Source organism: Microcaecilia unicolor, chromosome 1 (assembly GCF_901765095.1).
Source record: "Microcaecilia unicolor chromosome 1, aMicUni1.1, whole genome shotgun sequence".
Classification (NCBI taxonomy): Eukaryota; Metazoa; Chordata; class Amphibia; order Gymnophiona; family Siphonopidae; genus Microcaecilia; species Microcaecilia unicolor.
The window spans coordinates 407540429-407562374 of NC_044031.1; the positions used below are offsets into that span (position 1 = coordinate 407540429).

Consider the following 21946-nt stretch of genomic DNA (forward strand, 5'->3'; position numbering starts at 1 on the left):
TCCTGTTCGGAGAACATTTGGTGAAACTAAATCTTTAATCAATCTCGGGGATTCCAAGACACATCACCTTCCAGAGTACAATTCTGGGATATCTGGGCAGTCCAAATCTTGTTTCAAGTATAGTAGAAAATACCAACCGGGGTGGCCCTCCTTTGCTCAGCGCATACATTAGCAGAAGCAGTCCATTCATCTGGACAGACAGGCCGCAGGGACCATTTCCAGGACTCCCCCAGCTCCTAGAGTTTCCCAATGATGGCATACCAACTCACTCCATCCCGCCCATAGGAGGGCGACTGTCTTGCTATTACAACGAGTGAACCAGAATCATGTCAGAGTAATGGGTCTTAGCTCTTGTTTGAGACGCGTACAAATTAGAGTTTTCTTCTCCCGTCACAGATTCTTTTTTGGTTTCTCATTGTGAGGGCTGCTGCAGGCAAACAGCTGTACTAAACATGTTGCAGCAGTTACTCAGGATGTGGGCGAGTGTGCATGTACCTCCTCAGGAACGGGGCACCAGTTGTTATTTAATTTACTTTGTGGTGCCCAAAAAGGAAGGATCCTTCTGTCCAGTGTTGGACCTCAAAGGGGTCAACCACTGCCTCAATATTTGGCACTTCTGTATGGAGACGGTAACTACTATTACTACTACTACTATTTAGCATTTCTATAGCGCTACAAGGCATACGCAGCGCTGCACAAACATAGAAGACAGTCCCTGCTCAAAGAGCTTACAATCTAATAGACAAATAAATAAATAAAGTAAGCAAATCAAATCAATTAATGTGAACAGGAAGGAAGAGAGGAGGGTAGGTGGAGGAGAGTCAAAAGCAATGTTAAAGAGGTGGGCTTTCAGTCTAGATTTAAAGGTGGCCAAGGATGGGGCAAGACGTACGGGCTCAGGAAGTTTATTCCAGGCGTAGGGTGCAGCGACACAGAAGGCGCGAAGTCTGGAGTTGGCAGTAGTGGAGAAGGGAACAGATAAGAAGGATTTATCCATGGAGCGGAGTGCACGGGAAGGGGTGTAGGGAAGGACGAGTGTGGAGAGATACTGGGGAGCAGCAGAGTGAGTACAATTATAGGTTAGTAGAAGAAGTTTGAACAGGATGCGAAAACGGATAGGGAGCCAGTGAAGGGTCTTGAGGAGAGGGGTAGTATGAGTAAAGCGACCTTGGCGGAAGACGAGACGGGCAGCAGAGTTTTGAACCGACTGGAGAGGAGAGAGGTGACTAAGTGGGAGGCCAGCAAGAAGCAGATTGCAGTAGTCTAAACGAGAGGTGACAAGGGTGTGGATGAGGGTTTTGGTAGAGTGCTCGGTAAGATCGGTGATTGCTGTGGTCCAGCCCAGGGAGTATCTCACACCCTTAGACCTCTTCTAGGCTTATTTGCATATTCCTATTTGAGCTAATCCCAGTGTAGATATCTGAAGAAGGGAGCAGTATGGTTTGGAAAAAGTTGGTATTTCATCTCCTTTGGATGATCATTTTGTTTATCAACAAGTAGGAAAGTATCAAAGCATGGCTCATGGAATTCTTTCCACACCCTCTGCATGTAAATGCATGTGCGTATGTTGGGAGGGGGAGGGTGGTTGGTTGGTGGGTATATGTGTACATGCTTTTGTATGTCTGTGCAATGTATGTTTGTGTGTTGGTATATATTTGTGTGTGTATTCAAAAAATCTGTTTTCTCAGGGATCAGTTTGATCGATTGAACTCTTTATTCCTTAAATGATAAACAATTAAGACTTCAGTAAGATAACAACAAATGGTAAGAGGAGGTCTAATGGTTAGAGCAGGGGTAGGCAACCTTTATGCACAGAGGGCCGTATGAATGTCAGTACTGTCCCTAGCAGGCTGGAACATTAAATAATGTCGGAACTGGAAAGGCATCAAGCTTCCAAGACCTTTTGTGTTAAATCAACATGTAAAATTTAACTAAAAATGATGGAAACAAACTGCGAGTGGCTATTCTGAAAATATTTATGAATTACAGTATTTAAAAGCACCAAAACTCTGGTTCATTACGTTTTCCGTGTATACTTTTCAGGGTCTCGCGGACCTCATAAAATTCAGTGGTGGGCTGCATTTGGCCCATGGGCCACAGGTTTCCCACCCCTGGATTAAATCAGTGGGCTGATGCCAGGGTTCAAATCCTTCTTCTACTACTGACATTCCTTGTGACGCTGGGCAAGTCAACAGGACCCATTGCCTCAGGGTACCAACTTACACTGTGCTTATATAGTTATCACCCCTGTACAATGTGGTGTATGTCCAGTAGTTCTATAAAAATAAGTATTTTATGTATTAAATGAACAGTTAACCAGAAAATAAGAAAGATCATGTGAATATCAATGGAAGTGGGAGGGCAGGTGGAGAGGGAGAATGATCTTTGTTAATGCAATAAATAGATATAGTACTTGGATTTCTAATTTTTTGTTTGTTTTGTTTTACTAGTTCAAAAGCCTCGTCACTTCCTCCAATTACAGGATCCCGAAAGCACAAAGAAAATGTAAGTAGCATGTGTCTTACTGATGGTTACCTACTTTCACAGTATCTTTGAAGGATGAAAAGTCATTCTGCCCGATAGAATGGGTCCTGGCTGGTTAAATGGCGTTTTACTGGCTATTCGTCAATATTCAGTCAGCGCTTAGTGGATAACTGACTATATTGAGCAATAGAGCCGGCTATCTGCGAATATTCAGTGCATAATTGGCTAAGTTTGGTGGCCAAATTGGGCCTTTGAAATAGCAGGCCTATCTTTGGCTGGTTTCAGCTTCACTGGCCAGTGCTAAATATTGACTTGGCTGGTTAAGTTGAAACCAGCCAAAAATAAACTGGATATTCAATGCCAGTCACTGGAAATGACCTGGCATTGAATATCTGGGCTCAGTGCTGACCATGGGAGGCAGCCTGGCTAACTCCCACAGGCTGTATATCGGTCACATTGTCCTTTGGGCTGTAGTGAAATTTGAGGAACCAGAACCAGCTTGTATCTGTGTAGTTAGTGAAAGAATTTGGGACTATTTATAATTTTCTATGCAAGGACATAGAAAGGGCTTTTAAACTGAATCTTTTAGGACTCTACAGTTTCTGCAAATTAAGTCGTGGTTAATATTCAGCTTGCAGAACAAATAGATCACATAGGGGCCCTTTTACAAAAGCTTAGTATGCGCTAAGTGCTGCATATCCTATTTTATACCTATGGGCCACACTTAATGCACACGGGGATCCTTTAACTAAGGCGCGGTAGGCCTAATGTGGCACTACAGCGCAATAAAAAGTCACTACTGGAGGACACGCAGATGTATCCTGTGGTAGTTTCCCACTCAGCGCACGCTAATCGCATACTGGAAAATATTTTTTATTTTACAGCATGGGAGGCCTACCCATGAGTGGAGAGTAGGCCTGCCTGTGCTAATCGGGTAGCACGGGCATATTACCATGCGCTGCTTGATTAGCACTGGAGTAGCATGGGAGCCCTTATTGCCTCCTATAAATAGGTGGTGGTAAGAGCTCCTGCAGTAATGACCATGTGCTAATAGGGAATTTAGCCCATTGCCATTACAATAAAATATAGCATGGTGGCCATTTTACCACCATGCTACAAGTGACTGCAGTGCATGGAAAACCCACACACTGAAACCAGTACTGACCACATTTTAGTTCGACTTGGTAAAAGGACCCCACTTTTGTTAGCGCACACTAAGCTTTAGTAAAAGGGCCTTATAGTCTTTTAAAAAAGCATTTATCTTTAAATATGTGCTGCCTTTCATACTGAAATTGCCTTTGATTAAAAAATGCTTGTTACTCCTAACCTGAACCTTCAGAATAGTGAAAAAGGTTAATCACTGAACTTGAAATTTGTTTGGTTGGGTTTTTTTTTTAATGATTAATGTAATCCATGCGTTCTGTTACAAGGTGATTGAGTACCAAGTATTGGACACGCTATATCAAAGTGCAGAAATTAAAGATGAAATTAAGATAGTCTTTCATATGTGTAGTAGTTATTTGTCAAATATATTATAATTCTCCTTAGAGACTGATTTATAAGGTTGTGCGTTTGTTAGTGTGCATTTGGTTCACTAATGTGCCTTTCAGAAATGCGGTACATGCGAAATCAATTTAACTTGCATTAACTTATGAATTAACATGCATATATTAAAAAGTTCTAACTTGTTAACATTTTGTAGACTGAGACTTGTGTGAAACAAACCGAAAAAAAAGAACAGCTGAAAATCATGGAAAACCCCACACACAAACCAAAAAGTTTCACCTTCTGCACATCCCTACTAATTTTATACCTTTTCAGGGAGAGTTATACCTTTTGTAGGGAAGGATATGGCCAAGAAGAGCTTTCAGTATTTGTGTGGATTGAGCCCTAATACTACAAAATCTATCAAAAAAATATATGGAAGGTTTAAATATTATATTCTTCCTGGTACAAATATATTAACTATAACCAAAACCAGGATTATACACTTATATTAACTTAGTGGGTGTTTTACTAAGCTACGGTAGCATTTTTAGCTCACAGTAAATGCCGAGACACCTATAGGAATATAATGGGCATCTCAGCGTTTACCGGCAGCTGATTTTTACCACGAGCTAAAAACACTACCACTGCTTAGTAAAAGACCCCCTTATATAAACAAAAAACATTTTTACAAACAATTAAAAAAAAATTAATGTGATGTCCTCAGAAAACAATATTTGACTAATATTAATGTGATAAACATATCTCTAGCCATTGTTATCTATCATCGCACATCTGACTTCCCTTCATTCAAGTCCCAATAGAGTCCACAATAATCACAAAAACTACTCACATAAAAAATAATTCAATTGACCAGTAAAGAACAGGAACCACTTATCTCATATTGTGATGATACTGTGATGTTCCACAATAGCACACTTCTTCATATCATCTAAATACTCTTTTATGGGAGCCTTTGCCATTGATAGATATAGGGCTGTCAGTTCTCTTAATTTCAGTTCATCCAAATTGCCTTCAAAATCGTGACTCGGATCCATGTTTTATCACCGAAGTGGCTTCTTCAGGGAATAAAGTAGGTTGTATGCCTTGTAGCGCTATAGAAGTTATAAGTAGTAGTAGTAGTTGAACTCACCATCATCTCAAGATGGCGCCCTAATACTACAGTCACAAGTCGTCATATATTTATTGCACATTTTTCCAAACAAAAGAGCCCAAATTGAGTTGCAGAAAATTCAGATTTGTAGTAGTGCTTTAAGGTACTGCGATAAATAAATTAGATAATGCTTTGGGGTATTAACAGTGTAAGAGGTAAGAATAGTATAGGAGGATAACAAGTATGGCTGTACTGGATATTCATATTCGATTCTGCTCCAAATAGTACCCCGAGTACGTTATTCGTATTCTGCCATATCTTGATTTAAATCCAAATATGAATAATGTGGGACTCTACTGTGTTAAATCCTACTGAAATAAAATTTGATCTCTGATTTCACGTTGTTTTTTATTATTTGTTATGTTAATGCTCAATGCCCATTATTTGTGTTTGGTATTCTTATTTGGCCGAGTGGCAAAATATGCTATATTTGATACAGCTCTAATGACAGGTACAGTATATAAGGTATGAGAAATGTAACAAGGTAACAGAGAGGTATAGAGAGGCATAGAAGCCAACTTTTCAAAATGATTGGGGGTGCTATACACAATTGAAATTACCTTTCTGTGGACAAAATCAAGGAGTTTTGAGGGTGCTCAAGTACCCACAGCACACATAGAGCTGGCTCCTATGTAATAAAGTAAGCATCAACAAGTAATTTAGGGGTCTAGGGATTAACTGCTGTTTGTGAAGGCAATCAGTGTAGTTGTTTTTGGTGGATATGTGTAAGGTCTGTGATAATTTTCTAGGTTGTATCTAAATTGCAATAATGTAAAGGTTGCGGGGAAAAATCGCCAGAGGGTGGTGGTAAATGGAATTCGCTCGGAGGAGGGAAAGGTGAGTAGTGGAGTGCCTCAGGGATCGGTGCTGGGACCGATTCTGTTCAATATATTTGTGAGTGGCATTGCTGAAGGGTTAGAAGGTAAAGTTTGTCTTTTGATACTTAGATTTGTAACAGAGTGGACACCCGGGAGGGAGTGGAAAACATGAAAAAGGATCTGCGGAAGCTAGAAGACTGGTCTAAGGTTTGGCAATTAAAATTCAATTCGAAGAAATTCAAAGTGATGCACTTAGGGAGTAGAAATCCACGGGAGATGTATGTGTTAGGCGGTGAGAGTCTGATAGGTACTGACGGGGAGAGGGATCTTGGGGTGACAGTATCTGAGGATCTGAAGGCGACGAAACAGTGTGACAAGGCGGTGGCCGTAAGTAGAAGGTTGCTAGGCTGTATAGAGAGGGGAGTGACCAGCAAAAGAAAAGAGGTTTTAATGCCCCTGTATAAGTCGTTGGTGAGGCCCCACCTGGAGTATTGTGTTCAATTCTGGAGACTTGAATCTCGCTAAGGATGTAAAAAGAATTGAAGCGGTGCAAAGAAAAGCTAAGAGAATGGTATGGGATTTGCGTTACAAGACGTATGAGGAGAGACTTGCGGACCTGAACATGTATACCCTGGAGGAAAGGAGAAACGGGTGATATGATACAGACGTTCAAATATCTGAAAGGTATTAATCCGCAAACAAACCTTTTCCGGAGGTGGGAAGGCGGTAGATCTAGAGGGCATGATATGAGATTGAAGGGGGGCAGACTCAAGAAAAATGTCAGGAAGTATTTTTTCACGGAGAGAGTGGTGGATGCTTGGAATGCTCTCCCGCGGGAGGTGGTGGAGAGGAAAACGGAATTCAAACATGCGTGGGATAAACATAAAGGAATCCTGTTCCGAGGGAATGGATCCTCAGAAGCTTAGCCGAGATTGGGTGGTGGGAGGCGGGGATAGTGCTGGGCAGACTTATACGGTCTGTGGCCTGAAAATGACAGATACAAATCAAGGTAAGGTATACGCAAAAAGTAGCACATATGAATTTATCTTGTTGGGCAGACCAGATGGACCGTGCAGGTCTTTTTCTGCCGTCGTCTACTATGTTAACTATGTTAATTCTGGGTGGCTGAGAGCAGATTGCTCCATGTCACTGTTGACTTTTGGTGAAAATAGGGTAGGTGTGATGCAGCAGCATCTGGATAAAGTGTAGTAGGTTAGAGGCAGGAGAAAATATGCAGATGTCTGTTAGGCTGATTTTGGTGGTTTCTGCTGCATAGTATATACCTGTAGTCAATGTAGGTGCTGAGGAGTATGTTCTTTTGGAGGCAGGTTGTATTTCCGTATCTGGTCCAAAGGCTGCTCTAAACAGACATGATTTTCACAGTTTTTTTTTTTTAAATGTTACCAAATTTGATAAGTGGCAGAGAGTTCTACACAGTTGGAACTAAGCCTGAGAAAATTCTTTCTAGAGTTTGCGAGGCACAATTTCTTTAGTATCAGGGCAGCTAGGCAAGTTTGAGAAAAGAGTTCAGAAAGTGGGGTGACATATACGACTGACTCCTTCTTATCCTGCTGGATCAGTCCAGACCAATGTGCTATGTCACTTTTCCAGCTCTGATTACCTTTGATCTGTGCTTCTTGGAGGTCATTCAGCAGGACTCTGACCTGGAGTTTACAGAACCTGCTTTAGACCCTTTATTGTGTCCCCATGCAGGTCTCCTCACAAGTGTCACACGGTAGAGGTTACTCTATAGCAGTTGATTGAACCTGTACCTGCCTAGAAGCAGGACTAGGGGGTGTTACTCCTACTTTGTGGTTCTCATGAATGTTCTATCCCATTCTGGATTTAAAAGGGGTAAATGCCTCCCTGCAAGGTCCTACATTTCCTCATGGAGACATTATGGCCCATTATCTCTTCTGTTTTTCCCAGGTGCCTCTTGGCCAGCTAGGTCCATCTGCCTCTCAGTATTTGAAGCTTCCAAAGCAGTGTTACACCACAAAGTAGAATAACATGAACTTTCCTCACAGAATGAAGCCTTGCAGATCAGCTGATTGCAAGGCTTTGTTCTGCGAGTCTGACATCCTGCATGTACAACGTACAGGACATCAGAAACAGAAAGGACTAGGAAGCCTTTTGCAAGGAGGACCTCGGCTGGCGGGGGGTTGGAGTCCCCCGCCAGCAAAGGTAGGCGGGTTGGCGGGAGGGGGGGGGGGGTCGAGCGGGTCATCGGCAGGGGGGTCCAGGGCCCAATCTAAGGGGGCCCAGGCCCCCTAGGCCCCACGTAGCTACGCCACTGGTTGATGATACGTTGAAACCCTCTGCTCAGTGTGCTGTGGTGGCTAAGAAAGCAAATAAAATGTTAGGTATTATTAGGAAAGGAATGGAAAACAAAAATGAGGACGTTATAATGCCTTTGTATTGCTCTATGGTACAACCGCACCTCAAATACTGTGTGCAGTTCTTGTCACCACATCTCAAAGATATAGTGGAATTAGAAAAGGTATAGAGAAGGGCAATGAAAATGATAAAGGGGATGGGGGCGACTTTCCTATCAGGAAAGGCTATTGCGGCTAGGGCTCTTCAGCTTGGAGAAGAGACGGCTGAGGAAAGATATGTTAGAGGTCTAATGAATTAATGAGTGGAATAGAACGGGTAGACATGAATTGCTTGTTTATTCTTTCTAAAAATACTAGGACCAAGGGGCATGCAATGAAGCTATAAAGTAGTAAATTTGAGAACATTTATCTTCACTCAACGTATAATTAAACTCTAGAATTAGCTACCAGGGAATGTGTTAAAAGCAGTTAGCTTAGTGGAGTTTAAAAAAAGGTTTAGATAGTGTCCTATAAGAAAAGTCCATAAGCCATTAATAAAATAACTTGGGATAATCCAGTGCTTATTTCTAACATATTGGATTTCCTGTATGTATTTACTCCAAAGCCGATATTAAATCTGATCATATTATGATCATTAGTAAGTATATTTCAGTAATACTATAGATACCCGTCTATTATCCATTACATTAGTGCATAAGTCTAGGTTGGAAGGAGGGTGGGGAGAGAACCGGCTGTAAAAATAAAAACATGTTGATAAGAATTGTGCTGATTGGTATCTGATCAAGGTTGCCAAGTCATGATTGCCATTGGTAAATAGACTCTTGGGACTATACCGAAGCTTGGTCTTTAAGCCTCCTCTACAAATGTTTTTCTTTTCTTTTTTTTTATGCTGCTAGTTATCTGGCCTAACTTTTGCAGTCCTATTACATAGATGTGCTTTTCAAGGAGTAAGTTAAGATATTTTTGTTTTGGGTGGTAAGGTCTGCTTGCCCTGCTTGTAAAATAAGATTGCATTGTGCAATAAGAGACTATTTCCCTGGGGGCACAGTGCTGGAACTGCTTGTTCATTAATATGTGGTACTAATTGCTATAGCTGATTGTTGTCTAGCTGTTGTACACAAAACTGGAAAAAAATTACTTTTTAGTTTCTGTGATACTGGGTACATTTATTTATTGCATTTGTAGCCCACATTTATCCCACCTCTTTACAGGCTCAATGTGGCTTACAATTCTTCAAGGGTGATGGAGGTAGAAGAGAACATACAATTGGTTTAACAGAGGGTTGGCACTGTTTAGGTAACTTTACAGTTAGTTAGAATACCAGTGATACGGTGCTCTTCTGTTTATATCCTAAATTCCAGGGTTGCTGAAAGACATAGCCAGGCCCAGGCAGGACCGTCCCCCCACCTGGGCCGCTGCCATGCTATGCCCCCCCCCCCCCCCCCCCCCCCACTCAGGCTGCTTCCCACACACAGGCTGCTGCCCCTGCCCCCTTACCTTCCTGTGTCTGCTCTCTTTGGTTTGTGATCTCCTGCTCCTGTGGGCCAGAACCCGGGTTATCATGTTAACGCAATCTTCTCGGTCATGGCGCACAGGAGCAGGAGAGAGACAGACCTAGAGGAAGGAAGGCTGTAAGAAATTTTTGCTCCCTCGAAACCTTGCCAGGGCCAGGCCCCTCCTTGGAGGCCGGGCCCAGGGAATCTTGCCCCTCCCCTCTCGGCGGCCCTACTAAATTCCAATAATTCCCAGCAGAAAATAATATAACTCAGTCACCATACTGGATAAGATGGAGGGTGAGCAGCACCATGAAGCACAATTGCTAACTTTGGGCCTGATATTCATCTGAACTAACCCTTTATATACAATGCTAGGGCATGCGTGGCTCCAGGCATTGAATATCTGGGTATGACTGCTGACCTGGAAATTAATTGGGTACCAGCTGATATTCAGACAGGGCCCAGTTAATTTACCACATAAAATTAGGACAACTATTTTGCTGGCCTACTTTAAACAGTTACTTAGCCGGTTAGAAGACTGAAAATCATCACTATCTGGCTAAGTTTACTCTCAGCCTTAACTCTGCTGCCGGACTGCCCTCAAACTGTCCAGCTCTTAGCATAGGCAGTTAGAGGGGATATTCAGCAGCACTATCCAGTTAAGTGCCGCTGAATATCTCTGAATAGCCCTGCACAAGCAATTTAAATGCCCAGGAGTTTCTCCTGGCTGTTTAAATTTCTTCAAATATCAACCCCTTTATTTTTTACAATGTTAATAACCAAATTCTAGTGTATGAAAATGCCATGAGCTTTCCTTCATAATTACCTGTGATTTTCTCCCTAATACTATTCTTTTCAATTACTATAACACCTGTATTCAGATACAAGATAATAAACCATATTTTCTTTCACAGCATCTGAATCATCATTTCCAACATAGTCATATACTGTAAATCACTTTTTCCCTTCTCCTTCCCTCCTACCCCAAACTCTCCCCAAACAATCACCTAACAATATATGGTACATTGGCTACAGGATGTTGATAAATTTGTGCTTCCTAGTACTATTCATTGTCTTTTTTTAAAGTGCTGTTAGACATATGCAGCATTGTACAGATATAAAGACAGCCCCTTCTTTGTGGAACTTAGTCTTGTCAAGACACACATACAGGACAAATAAGTCACTTGAAGAAACATATTCATTATAGAAAAATGGCTAAACATACTGCAATGTGGTTGCCATGTTAGTGTATTTGAATCTACAGAAATTAAGGTTTCATTTGTATGACTTTGTTCAGTATCTTCTATCTTTGAAAATGAATAACAAGTTTGATAGTGCACAGTTACAATGTGATTAGCAAGTTTCTCCTTTCTCTGTTTGCAGACTCAGGCAATTCTGTGGTGGGAACTCAGTGGGAGACATACATGGGGGTGATTCAGTAAATGACACCTAAAGATAGGTGCTGGGATACAGGACGCTAAGCTGTGGTAAAAAAATGGCCTGTGCTAGTTTGAAATTAGCATATGCTGGGCCATTTTTTTTTACTGCGGAGGGTAAAAAGGCCTTTTTGGAATGAGGCGGTAAATGGCCTTAAGCTAATATTAAAAGTAACATGTGGCTATTTACTGCCTGAGCCCTTAACGTCACCTATTTTATTGTCGGTAAGGGCTCATGCTTTACTCCTACGGTAATCAGAGAGCATGCGGCAATGTGGCCGCTCTGCATTTAGGCATGTAGATGCAAATATTCTATAAATCTGCTTCTAAATTCTGGGTACGCCCCTGACCCCCACCCTCCCATGGCCGTGCCCCCTTAGGAAATGCATTTTATAGAAATTAACTATCAGGCTCGTATTTAAGTTCTTGTGGGTATAAATAATAACAAAAGATAAATGCAATTTCCCACTTGTAACTGTGAAGTTTACTGTTTGCCTCAGTGGTGCAACTCACTGAATCCAAACTGTCATAACAGTGAGATTTACAGCACCCACCTCTTCACTGGCAAGCCAGTATGATGTTTTTAGGTATATTTAAACCTTATTTAGATAACTTTTAATTTTGTTACTATACCATCTTATCAAAGGATTATATTAAAGTATCATTAAGCAATACTGATCTGGAGATGAAAATCACATTGCCAGTAGGGGACTGATTATCCGACATGCATGATTTGCTATAAACGTTGTTTCAAGGACTGTCCCCTACAAAGAAAGCAGAAAAAATTGTACTCTGCCTTATTTGTGCCTTCACCTTTAACCTTAAATCAACTATCCTTACCATAAGTACATTTTCGCCTGTTTTGCCAATCCGAGTATCTAACTCTCTGTAAAATGGTGGTAGTATTTTTAACAGCATTAAAAAAAATGTATTCTTATCCAATACGTTAAGAGGGTCCTCCCACCAAAACTCCTGTCTCAAGTTAAGGTCATGCACTCTATTTCTAAATTAAGCCTCTGAGGAACTACCAAATTAAGCTGGAAAATCCAGCATTCTTTATAATGAAGCTTTCGTTCAAGCTTCCTCCTGGTTGTCTTCTGCACTTCTTTGGTAGCAGGACTCAGGCCTCCCTGCCCCTTGGCGACTCTTCATTTTTGTACTTCACACAGATCCGATTGTTTGCCCATGCAGAAACAAATTTGTACATATGGATGACAGATTGACCCTCTTCAACATATTTTGTGTGAAACATGCCTTAAAAACAAACAGTAAATATAAGTGATAATCTTTCTTATGGAAAGCAGTCTAAAAGAATTGGTTTTTAGGATGGATTTGAATATATTCGGAGAAGGAACAGATGCACCAGTGAAGAAGTCTACTCCAGGTATATGGTGGAACAAGGCAGAAACATCTTTGCTGGTGCTGCAGGAGGAAAGTACACATAAGATCAACTTGCTCAGCGAATGGAGTTCATAGGGAGAAATAAGAGAGGTCAGGGATGAGGTGCTGCAGAATGCTCAGTAAAGGAAGTGTAGGTGAAGTATTCCACAGATTCTAAATAGTGTGCTTAGCGTTCCACGCTGAAATCTAAGCGTATTCCATAACAATGTGCGTAACTTAATCATCGTTGATAACAGCACCTAACAAGCTATAATGAGCACTAATTAACAATAATTAGAATTTAAGCACACAACTCGCTAAGTGTATTCTGTAATGAACTGCGCCTAAATTCTAATGCATGCAGTTCAAAAGGGGTGTGCTTAAAAGAGGGAAATGGGCATTTCATGAGTGTTCCACAATTTACACACATAGTTATAGAATATGGCCCAGTGTGTATAAATCTATGCTCATGGATTTATACCACATTTTTGTTGGTATAAATGGAGATGTGTAGTTTTAGGTGCTTGGATATCAACTAAGCATATTCTATATAGCGTTCCTAAATCTAGGTGCTGCTTATAGAATAAGCTTAGCCAGAAATGTTTACTGCGCAGATGTTTTAGGTGCCATATATAGAATCTGGCCCCTATATGTGGAAGCAGATGGGGAGCCGGTGTAACGGAGAGATTGAATGGTTGTACTGACATTGAAGGAAGATACATTTCTTGCAGAAATCTTCACAGACATGGACATTTTTCACACACTATCTATAAAAAAATACAATTCATAATCCTTGAAAGTTGAAGGTTGTTTCACTGATTTGCAGAACCTGCTCCACACTTTCAACATAAAAGAACATATGGGTTGTATTTAACTTATTTTGGGCCTTACTATGACACTTTTTGGAAACAGAGTTAAATTGAGTTTGCTATAACTAAGGGTATGAAGACTTATACAATCAAGACTTTTTGGTTTATTATGTGCAAATAATGTTTTGAATATTTTTGTAACTGTTCTTTCATTGTAAGTCATGCAGTTGAATATTCCACAGACTTTAGTGGAGAAAAATGGTTCAGTGGAAAACCTGTGAAGGTTAGTATCCTAAGTAGAAGGTGATGGGAGAGGATATAATGGTTTTGGTGGTTGTTTCTAGAACGGAAGAGTCAAATTTTAGTGGTGACATAAAGGCAAAAAATGAAACATCTTGAATGTTTGCATTCGACTGTATATTGTTCGATTTAATGGTTAGAGTCTTAGGGGCCCTTTTACTAAGGTATGCTAACAGATTTAGCACATGCTAATGATTAGTGCACGCTAAATGCCATGCAGCCCATAGGTACAAAAGGCTGTGTGGCATTTAGTGTGTGCTAAATCCATTAGCACACTTTAGTTAAAGGACTCCTTAGATTTCCTTTGTATACTAGTAATTCATATATTAAGTTTGTGTGTATTAAAAAATGTGATTATTTTCTTTCAGTATTTGATGTTGTAAATTGCTGTGTTATAGGTGAAGAAATTTGTTGTAAATCACTCTGAGCATTGTAGAAAACCGATTCTATAAATGCAAGTAAGTTGTGTCATAAGTAGTGGATAAATCAAAAAAAGATGAATACTATGTAATGGATCTTTGCCTTGGCTGCAAACAAAGTGCTAGAAAATTAAGTAAGGGATATTTCTGTGGACTACAGAGGGTGAAAGACAGATTGGAATGGATTAGAGATGGCTTGAAGTATAAGAAAGCCAAGCCAGTAGAGGTGAGTGGCATATTTAGGAAGTTTGGATGTCAAAAGGAGACAAGAGATGGAATGAACACCTGTTGAAGGTAAGCAAATTCACTCTGTCTTGGAGAGAGAGAGCGAGCAGCTTTTAAAATAGAAACAGGGAATGCTGACAGTTACCTTGTTCCAAACCATGTAATTTTGAGTATCTTTAAAAGTTATCACCAAAACAAGGAAGATAGGGATCTCGATAGCGAGGTTGCAATAAAAACGATACTAGACCAGGAGGGGTATTTTCGATATGATGTCTAAGTCTGACTTTGGATGTTTTACTCAAAACGTCCAGAATCCAAATAGCAAATATAGCGATTTTCAAAACAGCAAAACATCTATCATTTTTTTTCCAAAATGGCTACTTGCTAGATGTTTTTGTGCTTTGTGCATATCTTTGAGGTTCATTTTTTGGGGGGGAAAAAGTCCAAGCGAAAAATGCAAAAAATCAAGCTATTGGGATGTAGGAGGAGCCAGCATTCTTAGTAGATTGAGCAGTGGGGCACTCTAGGGAGCACTGAAGTGGACTTCACATAAAAGCTCCCAGGTACACATCTCTCCATAATCCCTTTATATTGTATGGGCATTTCTTGAAAACACACCAAAAACCTATTGTGCCCAACTATACACCACTATAATAGCCCTTATGGCTTCAGGTATCAACTGTATGTGGGTACAGTAGGTTTTTGGTGGGCTTTGGGGGGGATGATATTTTACACCACAAGTGTAACAGAATGAATTATGGGCCTGGGTCCCCTTCTCCACAGTGCACTGCACAGACCACTAGACTACTCCAGAGATCTGCTTGCTGCTATAATAGGACTGGCTATAACATCTGAAGCTGTCATAGAGGCTGGTATGTACTGTTCTTTCACATCTTTGGGGGTGGGATGGGGGTCAGTGACCACAGGGGGAGTAAAGGGGGGGGGGCTCATTCCTTTATTCCTCCAGTGGTAATCTGGTCATTTAGATCACTTTTTTGTGGCTTAGTTGTTATTAAATAATCATTAAAGCTGAAGACACAGGTATGTTTGTAAATCTTATATTGTTTATCTAATTAAATATCCTACTTAAAAAAGCTTAAAAAGGAGGAAAAAGACCTCATGTCCTGGCGTGGCAGCAAGCAAAGAAATCTTAGTGCCAACATCCATCAGACTTCATTCTTCTCATCAGCCTAAAAAAACTTCCTTTCAAATTTTTTATTTCAATTTTGTTTCTATATTGTGCACTCAAACTTCTTCAAATAATTCAAATCCTTACTCTGGCTTTCCAATACATGCAAACATTAAACAGATGTATATAAAGCAGTTAGCTCTCAATTCTTGTACTCAACAGGACTCTCGGTTTCACTTTTACATAAGCTTTTTCGGGGGACTAAGTGCTTAGAGGCTTAGTCCCCTGAAGAAGCTTACATAAAAGTAAATTGGAGAGCCCCGTTGGGTACAAGAATTGAGCTAAGTACTTTAAATAAAAATCCCACCCCCAACATGCCCCTGAAATATCCCCTTGTGATTTGAACAGACTGTAGACAAAATGCATAGATAAATGACTACAAAATGGATTTTGAAAATAGCGATTTGAACGTTTAGGCAAGCAAAACGTCCAAATGCTGCTTTATGCCCCGTTTTAGACATTTTTCTTTTTTGAAAATAAGCCCCCAGCTGTCTTTAAATACAGAGCAGACACATTTTAAAGATAGATATTATAGGCATCTCTGTGATCTGGTGGCAGGAATACCAGAGTACAAATTATATCCCAGTGATAGGGTGGACCAAATTGGTGTTAAGGAGGGCCTTGAATCGAATAGACTAAAAATTCTACAGGACACAAAACACATATTGGAACCCTTATGAATAGAAAATCCATGTGTAAAGGGAAAAATATAGGAGTGCACCACCTGGCCAGGATGAACAGATGCAGAAATGTTATCAGAAATTAGGGAGTCTATTAAACTGGGTAACACAATAATAATGGGTGATTTCAGTTACTCCAATATTGACTGAGTAAATATAACATCAGGGCACACTAGGGAAGTAAAGTTCCTCGATGAAATCAAGGACTGCTTTATGGAGCAGCTGGTTCAGGAACCAGCAAGAGGGAGAACAATTCTAGACCAAAAGCAAGGGCATTTGCTCAATACCATCATTTTTTGACTTTGTTTGAAAATTCTGGTGAACTGAGTGTAATTGTTGTCCGCTCTGTTCTTCCATGCAGTCCTCTCAGACTCCAACTGAATTATTCACTTCCAGACCTCTAAACATATGTTAACGTGTTGTATCCAGTGAATGCAACAGCACTGCTATGGAAGCCATGGGCAATGTTACATCAGCTCCTGAAGTTAATGCATATTGTAGCTGTAAATACATATCCCAGTGGTTTTAATTAGACTGTCTTACCTTTTGCCAATTTTAACAAAAAGCAATCTAGCAAACAGATTTTTAATTGACTATACTCATGGAGAATATTGCTCTGTTTTTCTCCTCACTTGGCTTATTCTGGACTCTTCTGGACATCTGTGAAAGCTCATGGTCTGTCTTCTACTGACCTGACTCTCTTCTTTAACCTACAGTTACAGAGCTTTGTTTTAAACCCAAGTACGCATTACAGCAACCTTAAGTCGCTTTCTTTCTCCACTACACCGCTATAAACACATACTGCAACATATGAATAATTTCAGTCCTACGAAAGATAAAGTGCAATGAAATACTAGCGTTCTATAACAATGCACTATGGAGTAATTCTGCAAGGGGCCGTCTATGCACATTTATCTTACCACAATTAACTTTATCTTACCACAATATCACTTTGTATTTGTTTACACCGGAGTCTGCAAATGCCTCTCCGGTACTATGTAAGCCACATTGAGCCTACAAATATGTGGGAAAATGTGGGATACAAATGTAACAAATAAATAAATTCTGGTATTCTAATCATTTACATGCATATATAAACACATATACATTTAAATAGCTATGATCTGGCTACATGCTATTCTGTAAGTACATGTATATCTCTGATAGCACATAGTATGTAGGTGGATATTCACATGGGTAGAGTCTGGGTGGAATACACACTTAGGGACTAGATTCAGTAAATGGCGCTGAAAAATATCAGTGTGAAGTGCTGTTCTATAAACGGTGCTGCGAGTTGTACGCCATTTATAGAATACTTTGGGCACAAAGATTTACATCAACTGAAATCTGGTGTAAATCCTGTTGTTTAAGTTAGTATTAGTGAATGCCCCGACCTACCCATGCTTCTGACATGGCCACACCCTCTTTTGAGTTGCGCACTATAAAACTTGTGCATGGATCTTTATAGAATAGCGTGTAGAAAGATGCATATGCAAATCCAGATTGTCAATGCCAATGATTTCTAGCACCCAATTATTGGTGCTAACCCAGTTTAGTTGCACATGCATCTCAGGGTAGCTCACAATTTTGCACGTGTAAATTTGCAAGCCATTTATAGACTATGTTAGGTTAATGTATGCAACTTATAAAATGATAAAAGTTATGCTCATACCTACACAACCTACATGTGAGCATTTACACCAGCTCTAGGGCAGGCATAAGTGCTCATGCCTAAGCACATACATATAAATATACCAAGTTACACTGGTATTCTATAAAGGAAAGTAGATGCTTACATTTCTTTGTAGAATAGTCTCCAAATATGCCTTCTAGATCCCTAAATATAGGTCCCCTTTATTTTCTACCATGGCTCCTGGTTTATGAGGGCAAGTGCCTACTTAGTGCTATTTTATGGTGAAATCCCTTTTATTACATGTACAACCATATGAAAATGAGAACAACAATTCAACTCCAGAGGAGAAACTTGGCTACAGAGACAAAACAGAGCGCAAACAGCATAGGTTAACATACTTAAGCATTTTGCAGCAAGATACCCCCACCTTCCTCCCTCCCACCCTCCCCAGGGCACTCTGGTACAAAGGGCTACACTGAGTCCATGTCACAAGGAGAGGTTCCAGGTTTAAAAGTTCAAGATCCTTCTTCTGTTAGTGGGAGTTAATGTGGCTCAAAATGGCTCCCATAAGTTCTGGAACTGGCACCGCCACTCCATAGTAAAAGCATGGATAATGGCTGTCTGTCACGATTGAACAGTTGGTATCTCCTTTGAGAGCCACGCAGCCAAATGCACCTTCAGCACCATCAGAGTAGCCTAGCTGAGAAATCTTGCTGCGCCCCGGCATTGAGGGGCCATCGATTGAACCATTCTTGCCCTACATCCATAGGTAAAAGCTGGGTCCTCCACGGATTTGACTGGAGGAGGTATAGAGTGGATCCTGCTTTTGCCTATTTTATTTATCCATGTGCAGTTTTTCTCCTCTTTTCCCTTTCCCTCATTTCGTCAGTATGCATCTCCTTCCTCTTTCCATCCACATCCAGCATTTTTCCTCTCCCCCTCTATCTATGTCCAGCATTTCTCCTCTCTCCTCCCCTCCATTCATGTTCATCTCACTTCTGCACTCTTCCCTCCCTTCCATCCATGTCCAGAATTTCTCCTCTCTCCCCTAAATCCATGTGCATCTCCTCCTCTGTCTTCCCTCCCCTCCATCCATGTCCAGCATGTCTCCTCTCCTCCTCCACTCCATCCATGTGCATATACGTCCTCTGTCTTCCTTCCCCTCCATTCATGTCCTGACATTAAAACTCTACCAGAACCAGACAATATTGAACTCTTCATTCCTGTTTGCTTCAATTAATTTGTCATTAATTAACGTTAATGCATTACCCCCTTATCTCTCATGCCTGAAATGAAATGTTTATCTAACTTATTTTACAATTTATTTCAACATTTATGTACTTTAAATGCAATACTACTTTGTATTTCTCATTCCGGAAATGGCGATCGCCATTATGGCATAATGTAAGCCACATTGAGCCTGCAAAAAGGTGGGAAAATGTGGGATACAAATTCAATAAATAAATAAATAAATAAATCTGACTTTGGACATGTTGCTGAAAACAATCAAAAATCAATTAGTGACAATGACTATTTTCAAACCAGAAAAATGTCTTACTTCTTTGAAAATGACCATTTCCTAGATGATATTCTACTTAGTATGTCTATCTTTTTGGACCATGTTCTAAAAAAACAAAACAAAAAAAATCCCCAAAAGTCCAAGTGAAAAACGCATAAAATCAAGCCATTGGGACGTAGGAGGAACCAGCTTTCCTAGTAGACTAGCCACACAGACATCACAGAGCTAGGGGTCCCTGCAGTGGACTTCACATAAAAGGTCCTAGGCACACATCTCATCATTATCCCTTTATATTATATGGCCCCTGATCTTTTCTAAAATCACTACCCCTACATATATCTGTTGTGCAAAAATGTCCCTCTCGTCCTTGTAATTAGAATGAGAGACTATAAATTAAGGAGTGTACTGGGGGGGGGGGGGGGAAGGGGGGGAGCAGAGGGAAGAAAGACACACAAGGAACCTAAGACTTTCTGTTAAGGTTGTTTAAATGTACAATAACTAGCTTTGTTTTCTTTTAGAGTAGTTAAGCCCTAAAATAACTTGATTATTTATCTTAAGAGACTTTAAACAAGGTAATGACTAGCTTTTTGTCTGTTAAGAAACTCAAAATAGTCACTGTGGGGGCTCATTTTCAAAGTACTTAGACTTACAAAGTTCCATAGATTACTATGGGGTCCTTTTACCATGCTGCAGTAAAAAGGGCCCTGCACTAGCGGTGGTGAACATTTTTGCCGCACGCTGAGGCTCTTTTTACCACTGCAGGTAAAAAGGCCGAAAAAAGAAATGGCCATGTGGTAAGATTTTGCATACCTTGTGGCTATGTGGGGGGGGGGGGGGGGACGAGCACTTACCGCCACCCATTGAGGTGGCAGTAAGGGCCCCTGCACTAACCCAGCGGTAACCGGGTAACTGCTGCGGTAAAAAATAGGGACCTATTTTCCCTAGTACCGGAAAAGGTGTGTGCTGGGTTTGGAACTACCACCAGTGCCTGCATTGGGCTGGCAGTATTTTCAGACTGCCACGCGGTAAGCCTGCTGTGGGCTTACTGCCACTTTGTAAAAGGGCCCCTCTGTAACTTTGTAAGTCTGAGTGCTTTGAAAATATGCCTCCAAAAATTCTTTGTGTTAAGATGGCGACAGTGTAATTTGTGCCAGATGAATGCTCCTGCTTACCGTGGCTGTTTCTGCTCCTGGATCTCCTTGGATTCCTTGACGCTTTTGTGGTATGGGAAGAAAGAGGAAGGGATGTGAGCATTGGGAGCCCTCTGCCCCTGCTTTCCCCTTCCAGGTTGCGGCAGATGACCATAGAGGGCTTCGGCATTCCTGCGGCTTCCACTCCTGTTCCTCTTTTTGCTCTGCTTCTGGATTCTTTCGGCAGCAGCAGCAGGAACGGTGCCCCATTGAGCCCTGTCGGTCAGACAATGCCTCCAAAGCCTGTGAATGCATACCTTGTCAGTGGATTAAGCCAGGCTTCAGCTGGAAGTGGATTGTTTCCTGACTCCCTAGATGGATCCCTGGTAGTGAGTTCAGCTCCGGAAGTTTTTCCATCAAGGGAGGAGGAAGATTAGAGGATACAGCAAGCTGTGAAGATGCAGCCCCCAGTCCAAGAATTGTTGCCTCCTATCCTCCCAAGGGAGTTGGAGTTGGTAAGACCTAAAGTTGTCACAATGCACTCTATTTGGGAGGCCTTACAGAGTCTCGATGACTCTTTTCAAAAGGTTTCTGAGACTTTTTCCTCACAGATTAACCATGCCTCTGGTAAGACTGTTGGGCAACATTCCAACCAGATTGGTTATTTGGAGGCTAAGATAGCTGACCTTCATGTCACTCTATTAAAGGATAAGCTATATAGTGTCTGTAGAATCAAATCAGAAGAAAAAATCTTAGATTTGTGAATTTTCCCAAATCTCCTCTGATTTCACCATTAGATATGGTTCAGAAGTATTTTATTGAGATTCTAAAAGTTCCTTCAGAGACTATTCCACCACTTGTGCAGGCCCAATATTTAATGCTTGGGGAGTAATCAGAAAGACCATTTCAATTTGATGGAGTTTTTTTTAGAGTCATCTCTTGAAGTTGTTACCCAAAGAACAACCTTGTTGGTGACTTGCATTAGAACCAGACAGAAATAATGTCTTTCGTGTTTATTTTTGTTTTATGAATGAGTTATTTTTTTGGATCTAAAGTACGTGTTATTCCTGATTTGTCTAGAGACACACAAAACGGACCTCAGGAATTTTTAGTATTGTGGCCCAGAGCTTTGGCTCTAGGAGTGAATTTTGTGTTAACATTTCCTTGTCAATGTGTTCTGCTATTTGAAGGTAAAAATTATATCTTCATGGATCCAAAATCACTCTTGGACTTCATAGTGGCAAAAGAAGAATTGAGAGCTAAGGTTTGATTATGCTGTTGAGGGCTAGCTGGAGGGTATTTGATTTTTCATTTTACATTTTCCTTTTCTTGGTTTCATTCTCTATTTTTTCCTTTTATTGTGGACAAATTTAAGATTGAATTGTCCTTGTTTCTAGGTTTTCTTATTACTTGTTTTTGCTTTAGAAGTATAA

General features: G+C 40.7%; 1 protein-coding gene across 2 annotated transcripts in view; it reads left to right on the forward strand.

Annotated features, from left to right (window-relative positions):
• DCDC2 (doublecortin domain containing 2) overlaps positions 1 to 21946 on the forward strand; it is a 342131-nt gene that overhangs the window by 204683 nt on the left and 115502 nt on the right. For both annotated transcript variants that reach the window (XM_030211482.1, XM_030211491.1), the window contains one exon: positions 2451 to 2505. In XM_030211482.1, coding sequence (XP_030067342.1) covers positions 2451 to 2505 — 55 coding nt within the window. The remainder of the gene's footprint in view (positions 1 to 2450; positions 2506 to 21946) is intronic.